This window comes from Arabidopsis lyrata, assembly GCF_000004255.2.
Source record: "Arabidopsis lyrata subsp. lyrata unplaced genomic scaffold ARALYscaffold_6, whole genome shotgun sequence".
Taxonomy (NCBI): Eukaryota; Viridiplantae; Streptophyta; class Magnoliopsida; order Brassicales; family Brassicaceae; genus Arabidopsis; species Arabidopsis lyrata.
In genome coordinates, this window is record NW_003302550.1 from 21,614,143 (window position 1) to 21,628,788 (window position 14,646).

The window sequence follows — 14,646 nt, forward strand, 5'->3', positions numbered from 1 at the left end:
TTAAAAAGATGAATCAGAATAAATGCTAATTAATTGAAAAATTAAGGCATCCAACAGTGGCTAAGCACCTGCTAAGTGCTAGTAGAACAATAATTACAGATATAAAATTAATAAATTTGGGCCAGAAAGAGAAGAATAAAGTAAATATGAGGGAGTGGGTAAAGAAATTAGAAAGGCACCAAATAAGGAGTGGCCATGAGTGCAAATAAAGAAGATAGAAGACTAGAGTGGCAATGTGAAGTCGTACGGAAGTCATATATATATATGTCGAAATAGTAAGAAATGGAAATTAGGAATTCTGTACATATGTACTTTTTGTTTGTGTAAAATGATAGAATTGTGTTTTACAAAACCATGTTTGCTGACAGTTTGTTACTAATTTGTATGTTATCACATCCGAGAAAATGGCTTCTCTTTTTTTTTTGCAACCGAGTTAGCTCGGTGGTTTTGCGACATCTCTATCGAGAATTTGTTTATGTTTCACAATCAGCACACGAATATTGTGAAAACGGTATAATGACCACAAATAAATAGTGCAATGTCAGCCTAGTATACATAATTCTGTACACGAATTAATGATAATATTAAACTATGAAATTGCATTTTTTTCTTACAACAACTAAATTACTTGTATAATTTTGTCAAAAATTTAAAAATGATATGACATTGATACCAAAAAAAATAACTTAAACTACTTGGTTGCTTCAAATGAGCCAAGCCGGGAGAATGGATTTGCATTTTGTACCGCAAAACAATTAACTAAGTAGTTTACAACTCTATATATAAGCATAAGTATGTATTTAGTCCAAAATTTAGAATTTTTTTTTAGTTTTACCAATGGTCCTCCTATAGATTGAGACGAAACTTGACTGGAACATAGTTAGACTCAGATATGGTTACATATCTTAACTAACATACATAGAATTATAGAAGCAAAGTGTAATAGAAATGAATATTAAAATTATCTTAATGGTAATAAATAATTATATAGTATTAACATTTTTAGCAAAAACAAATCTTATTCACCAAATAAAGAATTAGCTAGTTACCTTCAAATTCGATGTCTATGGTCTTCTACCGTTGATGTTATTTCAAAAATGTTAAACCCTTTAATTTATAGTCAATAATTTCGTGGAATATGTTACAAAAAAAAAGAAAGAAAAAAAATTCCTGAAATGTTTTTTTGGTAACGGAGATCAAACAGAGCGTGTGAGATTCTTGTCCGAGAGGAGCTGGCAACCGACAAGGTTGCTGCCTGTCTTTAAGTGCATTTGCTTAACTAACTTTGACGGACACCGGATCTATAGGTTGTCGGTAATAATGCATACGTGTCATGATCTCAACGGTTAAGCTTTAAAATCCACGTTGTCTTGTAATTTACGGTGATGAGGTACGTGATGACGTAAATGGTTGTATTACACTACTTTCAAGTTTAAATAATCACTCGAATTAAAAACTTCGTTATATATCTACATTTGTTGTTAAAAAAAGGTTGATTGTAATGTCTATTACTTTTTTATATAGTGTAGATTAGATATATGCAACACCACGGAAAACAAAATTTCAATTAAAATAACCATGACATAGGAATATATTCTCCACCAATAATTTTTCCTCTTATAATATAAAAAATTTACCAAAAGAAGAATGGATATCTTGTAATGCTGTTTCTATAATTAACTATACGCATGTACTTTAATTAATAACTTTGGTCTAGGGTTATAGACTTTTATTGGTATAGAGGAAAAAAATGGCAAAAGAGAAAATTCGTAAACCCCCAAATTATATATCATCAGTTCATGGATAGAAGAATTATATAATTTTTTTTTTTCTTACATCTTTTTTGTTATTGGCTCCTGATTTCATAAATTTAGGGTTTCCAAGAATTCTTCATTTCTCTCTTGCCGACTCTTCCCAAAGACTCTCTCTCTCCCAACTCTATCCTGTTCTTTCTCTTAGAGGCACAAATCAATCAAAAGCATACAGCAAAACAAAGGGGGTAATCTTTTTCTCCTCTATGCCTAAATTTCTGATTGATCTCTTCTCTATTTATAGTAGAAGGTCGATATTGTTCTTGTTCTTCATGTTTGCTGTTCTTGCCATAAGAAATCTCTCTGGATAAAATTCAATAATGGCTTCCACCTAATTTCCTTTCATGGATACTTTATTTTACTGAAATCAACTATTTTTCATTTAATTCTCATGGAATTTTTTTTTATCAAAATTAAGTGTTGATTATAACTTAGGGTTATAAATTGAATTAGGAGATAATGGTGAGGGGAAAGACAGAGATGAAGAGGATAGAAAACGCGACGAGCAGGCAAGTGACTTTCTCCAAGAGAAGAAATGGACTTTTGAAGAAAGCTTTTGAATTATCAGTCCTTTGTGATGCTGAAGTTGCCCTAATCATCTTCTCTCCTAGAGGCAAACTCTATGAATTCTCTAGCTCATCCAGGTTATCATCTACTTAAGTTTTATGTATTTACACATTTCTGTATATTGATCCATTGCATCATAATCGGTTTTGTCCATAAATTTTTTTACTGAAATCCATTACATTTTTTAGTCTAGACTCGCTTGGCATTGGTTGTTTTAATTTTAATTTTAAACGAAGATCCTTAATTTTAGAAAGAAAGAAAAATCAGATAGATCAGAAATAGAAAGTAAGGATTCGAGATTAAAACGTGGTTCGCACATGGACATGGGTAAATGTTTTTCCTTGAAGTTGCAAAATAAAAGAACGAAGATGTGTGTGGATAGATGATGAGATAGTTTGGAGTCAGGACAACTAACAGAAAATTCTATATATGTAGCAATAAGTTTGAGCACAGTCTTCTTACTCAAATTAGGCAATAAAGTCTCATATGAGATAGATATTCCATTTTTACTTGGTTCATGTTTGACCAGATTTAGAAAAAAAAAAAGGTTCCTTCTTAGAGGTGGGTTTTTCTATATTATATTTCTGCTTATGTGTGTATTTGTATTATGTACAAAGAACTTACACCCAAACACTTACTATTGTATTGATGTACTCGCAAATTTTTTTTTTTTTTCAAAGAGCATGTGCAATGGATAGAGCTCATCTAAATTATTTGGATACATATAATTTAATTTATCTTTTATTTACATTTTAGATTATGAAAAAAAATCAAAACCAATTACATTATGACATGTGTGATAGTAGTCTCTCAAGAGATTGTTAAGAGATTTGCATTGCACATGATCTAACTTATTTCTCTCATATTTTTTTATTATTTTTATTTTTATATTGTTGAGAATATCTGTGAAAACTTTCCACTATTATAAGAATATGAGATTAGACCGCTCATATTCAGATATATATGCATGAATTTGGTTATATTTTGTGATTTGAACTAACAGATTTCACACTAGTACTGATGAGATTTGAGTATTTTGATGTCATGGGAAGCTAAGTATTGCATTATATTTGCATGTATATCATTGTATATACATTCGAAACATTTTTCTAAACTCATTTATGTACATACATAAACAGCTAGGTATGATTATGACATATATTTTTATGCTCGATCACACTAGCTATGTAATACAAGTATAAAATGGTAATCAAAGAAAAATTATGTGCATGCCTTCTGAATATTTTTTTTTTCTTACATGTTCCGGTAAATATCCGATCAACGTTTCTTTAATTTATTTGTGTGTTTAAAAATATGTTTTTTTTTTAACTCTTGGGCAAAGAGAAATTTTAAAACCAAAACAGAAAAACACTAACGGTTTTTTTTTTTAAACCGTCAGTATACTAATTCATTCTGCCATTCCACTAATGCCATCCATAGTTTTATGTATTCTTTTTTTTATAATATACTATTTTGAATGTGTGTATATGTAGATTTATGTATCTATATATGTTCATGTAAGATTTATGTATGTTTATTGAGGTAACAAAGAAGCATTTGCAACAGCAACAGTATACACCCACATAGTACAAAGGCCTCTTTATCTCAGTGATGACAGTGAAGGAGTCATTAGCATGTGTCTAGATCAGAATATGTTGATTCTTTTTATGCTTTCTCTATTTGTTATATTTTTGTGTAGTTAGAAATTATTATGTATGCGTGTTATGTGATTATTTAAATATATGTACGTACTTTATTAGACCAAAAACAATGGTATTTTAGTACTTAAGCAAGACAGGGGTTAATTAATCACAATTAACTAGGTGTGAATTACTTAACTAAGCCATATCCATTTGACTAGACGCTTTGATTCAGTACATCAACATTTTATATTCCCTCCAATTTTTTTACATTTGATGTTTTAGAAAGAAAAGCTTATTCTAAATTAGATGATGTTTTTAACATTTAATGCGAATTAATTAATTTTTTATTAGTTTTGACGATTTATATTCTGCATATTGTTATATTATTGGCTGAATCTTATTGAAATAGATAATAAATGATGTTTTAGTATAGAATTGAACAAAAATTAAATTTCTTAATTTGTATTTAAAAATCTTAAACATCATGTATTAAGAAATAGAGAGGGTAGTAATCTTTTAGTTATTGAGGTCTTTACTCTATTAGTGTTCTAAAAGGCGGTTTAGGTGGTCACCTGGGCTCCGACTAAGCGCTAGGCGCTTAGGTGACGCCTAGATGACCGCTTCGACCATCTAAAATATCACTATCATTAATGCTTGAGGGATCTAGCATGGACTTTTGCTTCCTAATAATTTTGAAAATTTCAGTATACCAAAAACAGTAGAACGATATCAAAAGCGGATACAAGATCTCGGGTCTAACCATAAGAGAGATGATAACTCACAGGTAAACAAACTTTCTTAAATTGTTTGTGTATAATCATTATCATTTTTGCATTTGGAAAAAAAATCTTTTAAATCCATATGCATAAAATATTCTTCTCATGAAATGATCTAGTAATTAAAAAGAATTTCTATATCGATCGATGGTCGTCATAATCTGTTAGGATTCATCGTGTATTTATTAATCCATTCTTGTACCACTTTTAAAAAATGAATATACATGTAAAAATTTATGCTTTATTTATCGAACATGGGTGAGAAAAAATTTGTACTTACAATTTTAGTTAAATATTGTATTTCTATAGATTATCACAGTTTTGTTTTTGTTTTTCTTTTACATGATCAAAATTTGTTGACAGCAGTCGAAGGATGAAACCTATGCCTTGGCGAGAAAGATCGAACATTTGGAGATTTCGACACGGTTTTGAATTCAAAATATTTACGAATATTTTGTTATAAATAGAAATTGTAGGTGTCTATTTACCAATATTTTTTATTTTCTTAAAATACACATTTGCAGAAAAATGCTGGGAGAAGGACTTGACGCATCTTCTATAGAAGAGTTACAACAATTGGAGAACCAGTTGGACAGAAGCTTAATGAAAATAAGAGCCAAAAAGGTAACTTACATTTACATATATGATGTGATCATCATATATTTATTGTTTCATCGAGATTTACGACTATGACGTGGTGGTTTGGTTCGATTTCTGTTTATAAAAAGAAAATTCTATTATCACAAATGAGCTGATTATGTAAACAATAAACACACACATACTTGAAGGCATGCATGCAGCATGCATATGTGATGAGAAAAGGACCTTATATGTTATCTTTTATGAGTCTTTTGTTTTTTTGAAGATATCTTTTATGAGAGTTCTTATTTACTTGTTTTTACCAAAACTTATTTAGCTATTTTATTTCTTAATTTCAGTATCAATTATTACGCGAAGAAATTGAGAAGTTAAAAGAAAAGGTACCACATGTAGCTTTTCATACATCTAGAAGTCTATCTAAATGTATTGGTTAGGTACTAAACATATTTCCTTAATTAAACGGTTAACCATATTTTTTTTGTTTCTTGTCAATACTTTAGGAGAGAAACCTCATTGCACAAAATAAAATGCTGATGGAGAAGGTACATATTAATATTAACATACGGCTTCTTTAGAACTACTATCGTACTGATTTGTATTATAATTCTATTATTATTAATTTATCTGTTTTAATTTTTTTCTTTTCAAAACGAGTGTTTTAATTTGACTATTTGAGGAATGTGTGAATGAAGTATGAGATGCAAGGAAGAGGAATAATAGCAAGAACATCCTCAGAACTGGACATAGATAACAATGATGATATGGAAGTGGTGACTGATTTGTTCATTGGACCTCCTGAGACTCGACACTCCAAAAAGTTTTCTCCTCCAAACTAACACATAGTACATGTTTATATATTTATCAAAGATATTATCAACTTAAGATATTATGTAGGGAAAGTCTTTTTCCCTGGAAGAAAAATTGATGTTGCTTATTGTATTTAGCTTTGGTTTTTTTTCTTCTTTTGTATCCTCTAACAACTTTGAAATCCTAAAATAATTTCTTGTTTAATTTAACATAAATGTTTCATTTCATTTTTAATAAATATTTAGAAAATCATGTCTAACTAATTTAATCTATATATTATATGTTGGGGACAAGTTTTTGGATCAGACAGATGATTCAATATGGGTGATATTTTGCCGGAAAAAATAAGATAGGCTCGTGAAGAGTGGCTCGACCGGTGGAGAGTGAAAATAATCCGGGTGCCTAGCTAGGATCGGTTCCCTAGCTATCATGACTTTCACGGATAAGATCTTCATGTTTCATGCTAGCCATGAAGATGATGTATGTAAGGGAGTTGGGAGCGAAGTCCTGAAACAATGGTATATGGTCAGGATAATATTGTACTCCCTCCGTCCCACAAAGATGAATTTTTTAGAAAAAAGTTTTGTCTCAAAAAATTATAAGTTTTGTGTTTCCAATGTCAAATGTAAAACAGTTTACCTATTTTACCCTTACTAAACAACGATAAATAATATACTCTTTAAAATATGTTAAAAGGTTAAAAGGTTAAAATTGTCATTATACATTATTTTTTAAAGAATGTGAAATTTTTAAAAAATTTATCTTTGTAGGACGAAGAGAGTATCAGATTAGATGATGACATTTTTTTGGATGTTGGAAATGATTTATGAGGAATAATGGATCAATTGGAAAGATTTTCGAATCCGCGTGGAGGTATGACCAAGTGAAAGACTTGGGATTTCGTGGAAAAGTTGCATTGCACCCGCCTCTTTAAAGTCCTTTCACTTGGTCTAGACCCAAAAATCGTCGCTTTATGGGAATTCATGGAAAAAGGGATAGCTAGCTAGTTGGTTTTCTTGTGGTCGTTCTTTGTTAACGTGTTATGTACGTGACCTTGTTTGGTTCGTTATTTCCAAGTAGCTGACAATTCATTTCCTTCCAAAGACCATCATTTTGAAGTAAAATTCCATGGTTATAATTTATGTTTTTATATCATTTTTTATAAAAACAGAATGACTGTCTTCTATGTTTTATGTAATAGTTATTTGTCGAACCTACATACAAATAAAACAAAGCAAAAAGTACTTCAAACTATTTTCCAGGTACTATATTTCTGAAATTAATGTTTCTATAAAATATATTTTGATTTTATAATACCAATTACGGTGATTTTAAAGAAAATAAATCACTATATAATATCAACAATTTAACTAAAAAAACAAATGAAGAAAGAATTAAAGAACCCAAAATATCGAAAATGAATAATAAAAGTCAAGGTCAACATACTGGACTCTTAACGATAACGACTAAGTCAACATTTGAAGAAATAACTTGTCTAATAAGTTCTTCTTTTTTCTTGGATTAAATACTTGTTTGAAGGTAATTCAGAGACACTGTCTTCGTCTTCGTCTTTGCTATGGCCCTTACTTCGCTTCTCAAAACCCTTTTCCGACGAAGAAAGAAGAAGAAGTCTACTGAGTTTGTAAGCAGTACGTATTCACGTTTCTTCTTCTCAAATCTCTTCCTCACATCTGATACAAAACCCACTAATTTATGTTTAATTTCACTTGTCTCTACTAGATTCTGCAGTTTTCGAGTTCGACTTCGACACTGTTAAAGCTGCAACAAATGAGTTCTCAGAACTGGTTGGTCATGGCGGATTTGGTTCTGTTTACAAGGTTTTCTCTTTAATCTTTTAGGAATTCCTAGACATGTTGTTTTAATGGTTCTTATAATTTTGAGTCCAATAGGGTTTACATCGATTTCTATGATTGGTTTTAAACGCTAGCAACCGCAAATGGGTGGTAGCGGGAGAACCAATCAAGCTCTAACACTCGACTTTGGATCCGTTTTCATATATTTTTAGTGTTTGGTGTGAAATTGTAATTAAAACATCCTTTTGACTTATTTTTCAGGGTAGGCTACAAAATGGACAAGAAATAGCAGTCAAGATTTTGTCTAAAAGTTCAATTAGAACTGAGACACAGTTTCATAATGAACTTAATATTTTGTCAAAGCTTAAGCACAAGAATCTGATCAACCTTCTTGGTTTCTGCACTAAACGAGACCAACATTGTCTTGTTTATGAGTTCATGCCAAACTCAAGCCTCGATTGCTTTCTACTCGGTTAGACAATCAAAAACATAGTATCCTTCTAAATCCAGTCTCGTCTAGTTTCAAGTTCTCATAATTTAGTCGTTGTGATAATATGTTACAGATCCACATAGAGCTTCTCAGCTAAGTTGGGAGATGTGTCGAAACATTGTTGATGGCATAGCTCGAGGGTTACGTTACCTTCATGAAGAATCCGGGTTATGTCTCGTTCACCGCGACATTAAACCTCGAAACATTCTATTGGATTCAGATTTGAAACCGAAAATCATGGGGTTTGAATTGGCGAGGATGATGCAACAATGTGAAAACGAAGCTGAGTCGACTGTAATTGTCGGTACCATGTAAGTGAAGTTTATTGATTTAACACACTTAAGGAAAAACGTTTTGAACATGTTTAGAGACTTATGCATAAAACATTTTGAGATAATCTACAGAGGGTATATAGATCCAGAGTACTTGCGAAGCGGGCGTGTTTCTGTCAAATCTGATGTTTATGCCTTTGGAGTTACAATCTTGACGATCATTACCAGAAGGAAGGCTTGGAGTGTTGACGGAGACTCTCTAATCGAATATGTGAGTTTACATTAAAGTAAAAGTGTCTATGATGGTTAAGTGTTTCCTTAATCGTAGTTCTTGTCTTCGTTTAGGTTATGAGATGCTGGAACAGAGGAGAAGCCATAGATGTGATCCATGAAGTGATGAGGGAAGAAGAAAGAGAAGATTCGATAAGCGAAATCTTGAGATACATTCACATTGCTTTGTTATGTATCGATGAAAATGCAGAGACAAGGCCGAGTATTGATAGAGTTCTTCACTGGTTTAGTTGTATCTCTACTCCTTTGCCGGAACCAACCAGTGGTAATCGATTTCTTGGAAAGGAAGAAACCAATTGGCCCTGGTCACTGTCTCTATCTCCCGGACATAGCTCTGTTACGTCACCCATATCTTCACGTTAAGGAGATTGAGTGCTCTGTTTTATTAGACTGATGAGTGTTTATGATGATAATAATTGTTCGTAATTTGCTGTTGTTTTCTTCTGTTTGTGCCCAAATCCAGTAAGACCATATAGGACAATTCAATAATTATTTTGTTACTCTGTTTTCTATTGACAGATCTCAAATCTTACAGAATAATATCATTTTTTTTAAAGGACACTCTGAGCATCACATAAGCAGTATAAGTAAATACACCTAATACAGGGGATAGCAACATTTTTACCAACCAAGTATTGTTATTGTTCATCGTGCTTCCAGTTCTGTTTGCGTTGCTTCATTTATGGAGAACACGTAGTCAGACGACACTAACTGTTGATCCCCGTTCAACACGTTAGAGAAAGTTGGTTGTTTCGGAATCGGAAGAGTGTTATCGTTGCTCAACATATAGACGATTTGCGAAATCGTGGGTCTATCTTTAGGATGATCTTGAACACAAAGAAGTGCGATGTGAACACACCGAATCACTTCTTTTACGGGATAGGAGCCACGCAGTGCTTCATCTATGATGCTTACACCTTGTGTTTCGCACCAAGACTCCCATGCCTGAAGATGATCAAGAACATATATATTTTGGGATTGATCTAAGGTAAGTTACTTTTTATGTATGGTAGATAAATGATATTGAACTATAGAATCACTTACATAAGCAATAAGGCTGTGTTTTTGGTCGTTGTGAACAAACCTTGTCGCCTTTTTGCCTGATATGATCTCCAATAACAACACTCCAAAGCTATATATATCCGATTTCTCTGAAATCAACCCGCCTAATGCATATTCCGGTGACATATAGCCGCTGAAATTAACCCAATGTTTTAGCTTTTTTCAACCATCACTCATAAATTGTAAAGACAAACGGAATGAAAAAGACACCATCTTCATTTTACGTATGTGTTATACTATTTGTAAATAATGTTTGTGAAAAAATGTGTGTTAATGAAAATACTCATAAACATGATCATAAACCCAAAATTCTAGCGTGAGAAACAAATGAACACATAGGAGATAAACACTTACAAGTTCCGACGATTCTTTGGGTGCTATCATCGATTTGCTTGCAACCAAAGATCCTGGCGGTTCCAAAATCCGAGATCTTAGGATTCATCTCATCGTCGAGAAGAATATTGCTTGCCTTAAGATCTCGGTGAATGATCCTGAGACGTGAGTACTCATGCAGATATTGAAGTCCTCTTGTCGTCCCAGTTACTATTTTCATACGCGTCTCCCAATCCAATTCCCTAGACTTTAAAGAATCTGTATATATGTGCATATCAAAAGAATTCAAACCAATATTTATGGTTTCAAATTCAAAATTTAGTAGTTTTGAATAAATATATTCACCACTCACCAAAGAGTAAAACATCAAGGCTCTTATTCGACATGTACTCGTAAATTAGAAGTTTCTCGTCGCCCTCAACACAATATCCTAAAAGTCTCACCAAGTTCTTGTGTTGAAGCTTTATGATCAGAACGACTTCATTCTTGAACTCTGTCAGACCTTGACTTGATTTTTTTGAAAGCCTTTTGATGGCCACATCCATCCCATTCAGTAGCATTCCCTGCCAAGAAAAATCACTTCTATCAAAATATTTTATCGTAAGATTATAACCAAGTAGATAATTAAACTAGCTCTGTGAACACTTTAGTAACTTTAGCCAAACCACCTTAAACGCTCAGTATTAATCGTATTGTTTAATTATTACCTTGTAGACTGGACCAAAACCGCCTTCGCCTAGCTTATTTTCCTCAGAGAAAGAATTTGTTGCAGCCATAATGTCATGCAGATTTAGGTAACACATATTTTCTCCATCATCATCAATTAGGCCACCTTCTAATAGCTCTCTGCTCTGTTTTTTGTCTGCGTATAACTCTTGTTTCAGAAACTAGTGAACAAATTATAGTCAAAAGTTTATGCAAAATGCCAAAACCACCTCACCTCTTTTTGTTCTTTTTCTTCTTCCTCTTTGAGAAATATAACAATACAAACCAACGAAAAACGCAGCGGCTGCTATTAGTGATGAGAGTACAGCGGGTAACACAATTCTTCTGACTTTAGAACTCTCTGTTTCTCCTGAGTAGAATATGAAGCTTAAAATTATCTCTACGAATTTGTCTCATTTTTTAATGGAAAATGCTTACCCTTGTTTGAAGCGGCAAGTCTAAGGAAAAAAATGTGTCCCTCTGTGTTATTTGCATCAAGTTGTTGCAGATTGAAAGCATCTCTTGTCCACATCAAACACTTGTTTCCATCATATGCGTAGGCCTGGCAAGAACAATTAGCTAGGCAAGCTGAGGCACAGCTCGTAACAAGACTTGCCGTCAAGACCAATGTTGTTGTTGGATCAGTGGCTAATTTCATGTTTTCAATAGGAAAAAACTCGTCATTTCCCTTGTCACATTGAAGATTTATTTCCCTTTTACAACCACCAGAGTAATCATTCGAGTCCTCGCCAAATGCTTGTTTGAAACCAGGAACACATCTACAGGGTGTATCCGCTTGTTCATCGCAAATCCCAAACGATCCACAAGAATTATAAACCGCACATGTATCTCTTGGTTGAGACCATATCGCACCCCACAACTGGATGTCAACTAAGAAAACGTGCAGCATGAACCGCCCGGAAACATCCATGACCAAACGATATGTGCTATAGTTTTCTGCTGAATAGGTGATGTAAGACTCATCCAGGTTCAATTTGAAACTCAAGGAAATAGCCAAAATGGAGACTCTAAATTGATCATCCCATGGCCCGCTGGACCAATATGACTTAGATCCATTCCAAACCGTTATGAGGGAGTGTGTTGTATTAGGGTCAACCTCGAGAGAGTATCGACCCGGTGATGGATCTGTCAAGCCTTTCCAAGACGTGAGACGTTGGCTTCCCAGTTTGATGTTGTTAAACCTGATTTTAGCTCCTGGAAGCCAAGTATCCGAGGGATGATCAAAACTCTGCCACAACACAGCTGCAGAAGAATTTGGCCCATCTCTCAATACGAGATTACCATTATCAAGCAGAACAGCTTGAACATCTGTGCTCCTACTAGAATTAACACCGGTCGACCAAAATGTTCTACTAGTCATATTATCATGAAGGATTAAGTTTCCATCTAATATTTTAAAAAAGAAGGTAGCCCTCTGGAGAGGAGATTCTCGATTTGCGACCCAAACAATAGTTCGTGGAGAGACTTGCTTGTACCACATGCCTATGTAGAATCCAATCATACCTGGTGTTGGGTTGAAGAGACCGAGTTCGAAAATATCACCACTGGAAACAATGGTCTTAAGTCCTGAAAGAGGTTGATCGGTAGAAATGGTGTCAGTTGCAGAAGAAGCTTGAAAAAACAAGAACATCGTCAAGACACCCAAGTATAACACGTTATTCTTGCAAGTCTCCATGTTCGCGTGTGATAACAAGATCGTTTTGAAGATTTGTGTTTGTGTAGCAATTATATAAGCCATGTTCCGCGCATAGACGCTTCGTCTGCGATCGTTGACTGACAAAAAAAGCTATTAATCGGATGATTTTGAAGACGCCGGAAATAACAGCAACACCACAAGAAACTTTATTATGAAGCCTCTTCTTCTTCCTCCTCGACAACCCTCTTCTTTTCCACAACGCCAACTTGGTAGCCTTCTTTCCTTCTAAAATTCGTCTCGGCCAACGAGTCAACTCTTACATTATGACCGACGACAAGTCAACTCTTATCGTTGGAAAGTTAACAACATAACACATTTAAATAATAATATTACACCTATTTTATTATACAAAGTTTGAACCGTTTCTCAGTCGATTACGAGAAAACAAAAACCTCTTAACTTTAAACCATAAACCATAAACCTCTTATGTCTCTCTTTTTTTATCTACATATCCCCTTCTCAATTAATGAAATGTGATCTGACAATTTTACCTTTACTCTTTCTTTTTTATTTTAATTAATTATTTTCTGAAATGAAAACAAAAAAAATCGAAAACAGAAAAAAAAAAATAAAAACATTTCTCGCTCTCGAGCTCCAGCTCTCCTCGCCGGAAAAATCGATTTCAGTCGCCATTGCAGCCGTATCCTCTCCTCCGGCGAGCTGCGTCGAGATAGAGAGAAAAGGTATGTTGTTTGAGCTGCATAGAGCTTCAAATTGAAGTTTTGGATTTAGAAATATAGGAGATTGAATCCAATTAGATTTGAAATTAAGCAAATTGTGTTTGGGTATGCACATTGGAAGTTTATGCATAGTTTCTGGGTCGAATAGGTCTATAAATGGGTAAGAAATGGATAACAAAAACTGAATCATAGTGAATTGTAGGTTTGAACCCGAAACCATTCGATTTGAGTTCTTGTCGCGAAAGTACAACTGGTAGAACTGGGTAGAAATGTACCTGAATCTATTGAAAAATATATACGTAGTATTACTAGTTATACTAGTATTACCCAGGTGTATGTAGTATTACCAGTTACACTAGTATTACCCATTTACATGTAGTATTACCAGTTACACTAGTAGTACCCATATACATGTAGTATGACTAGTTGTACTAGTATTACCCAGAATTGTAGTACAACTAGTATAACTGACAGAGTTTTTGTATTGTTTTTGCAGGATACAATGATGGAGAACGTGATCATATATTTTAAATGCAAAGGTCGCATGTATAGCTTGATGATGAATACATTAGGGGGGAAAATAACTCTCTCCATGTTAGAAGGTAGGATATGCACGAAGCTTGGATTAGATGAAAGTAAGGTTAAATTGCAAATGAGGTACAATGCTGTGCTGATGGGACCAACTGAAGAGATTTACATTAGTGATGATGAGGATGTAGGTGTCTATATATCTTCAGGTGAAAATAACTGTAGATATGTTTTGAATGTGGACGTCATCACTCCACCAGAATTTGCCGAGCAACTGTTGAGAGTGGAGCTCCTCAATAAAAGTTCTGTTGGTAAGAACTATGCGGAATTGGATTCAAATGAGGATGAAATGAGAGATAGTGCTGCCATCGTTTTGTGTGAATGCGAGGAGGAACAAGGAACAGTACCAAATGAGGCAATAATGGAGGTTGATGATACTCAAGATCCTGAGATTGGATCACGTGATGAATCTATGGATAGATGTGATGATAGGGGTGATGAATACGTTGAGCCACCGCCTGTTGTAGAAGCTGGTCAGTTTAAAAAAGAA

General features: G+C 33.7%; 3 protein-coding genes across 9 annotated transcripts; 2 read left to right on the top strand and 1 right to left on the bottom strand.

Annotated features, from left to right (window-relative positions):
* Positions 1-1,674: 1,674 nt before the first annotated feature.
* LOC9308699 (agamous-like MADS-box protein AGL14) lies at positions 1,675-6,413 on the top strand. 4 transcript variants are annotated; one of them, XM_021020221.1, is made up of 8 exons: positions 1,675-1,999; positions 2,265-2,455; positions 4,727-4,805; positions 5,161-5,222; positions 5,322-5,421; positions 5,736-5,777; positions 5,898-5,939; positions 6,090-6,413. In XM_021020221.1, exons 2-8 carry the CDS (start codon positions 2,271-2,273, stop codon positions 6,231-6,233), a joined length of 654 nt encoding a protein of 217 aa, XP_020875880.1. In that variant the 5' UTR covers positions 1,675-1,999; positions 2,265-2,270; the 3' UTR covers positions 6,234-6,413. The 4 variants fall into 4 exon arrangements, with proteins under 4 accessions (XP_020875880.1, XP_020875883.1, XP_020875882.1 ...); XM_021020224.1 differs by having other exon boundaries at positions 1,677-1,999; positions 6,074-6,184; XM_021020223.1 differs by having other exon boundaries at positions 1,677-1,999; positions 6,052-6,167.
* Positions 6,414-7,644: 1,231 nt separating this feature from the next.
* Positions 7,645-9,571, top strand: LOC9308700 (cysteine-rich receptor-like protein kinase 45). Of its 3 annotated transcripts, XM_021022043.1 has the most exons (7): positions 7,743-7,865; positions 7,945-8,042; positions 8,280-8,490; positions 8,582-8,819; positions 8,913-9,051; positions 9,126-9,343; positions 9,439-9,571. In XM_021022043.1, exons 1-7 carry the CDS (start codon positions 7,781-7,783, stop codon positions 9,458-9,460), a joined length of 1,011 nt encoding a protein of 336 aa, XP_020877702.1. In that variant the 5' UTR covers positions 7,743-7,780; the 3' UTR covers positions 9,461-9,571. The 3 variants fall into 3 exon arrangements, with proteins under 3 accessions (XP_002872631.1, XP_020877702.1, XP_020877701.1); XM_002872585.2 differs by having other exon boundaries at positions 7,645-7,853; positions 9,126-9,571; XM_021022042.1 differs by having other exon boundaries at positions 9,126-9,571.
* Positions 9,572-9,697: 126 nt separating this feature from the next.
* LOC9308701 (G-type lectin S-receptor-like serine/threonine-protein kinase At4g11900) lies at positions 9,698-13,123 on the bottom strand. Of its 2 annotated transcripts, XM_021021987.1 has the most exons (7): positions 11,610-13,121; positions 11,407-11,541; positions 11,174-11,328; positions 10,819-11,029; positions 10,484-10,724; positions 10,116-10,266; positions 9,698-10,016 (listed from the first exon to the last, which is right to left on the bottom strand). In XM_021021987.1, exons 1-7 carry the CDS (start codon positions 12,928-12,930, stop codon positions 9,717-9,719), a joined length of 2,514 nt encoding a protein of 837 aa, XP_020877646.1. In that variant the 5' UTR covers positions 12,931-13,121; the 3' UTR covers positions 9,698-9,716. The 2 variants fall into 2 exon arrangements, with proteins under 2 accessions (XP_020877646.1, XP_020877645.1); XM_021021986.1 differs by lacking the exon at positions 9,698-10,016 and having other exon boundaries at positions 10,146-10,266; positions 10,488-10,724; positions 11,610-13,123.
* Positions 13,124-14,646: the final 1,523 nt, after the last annotated feature.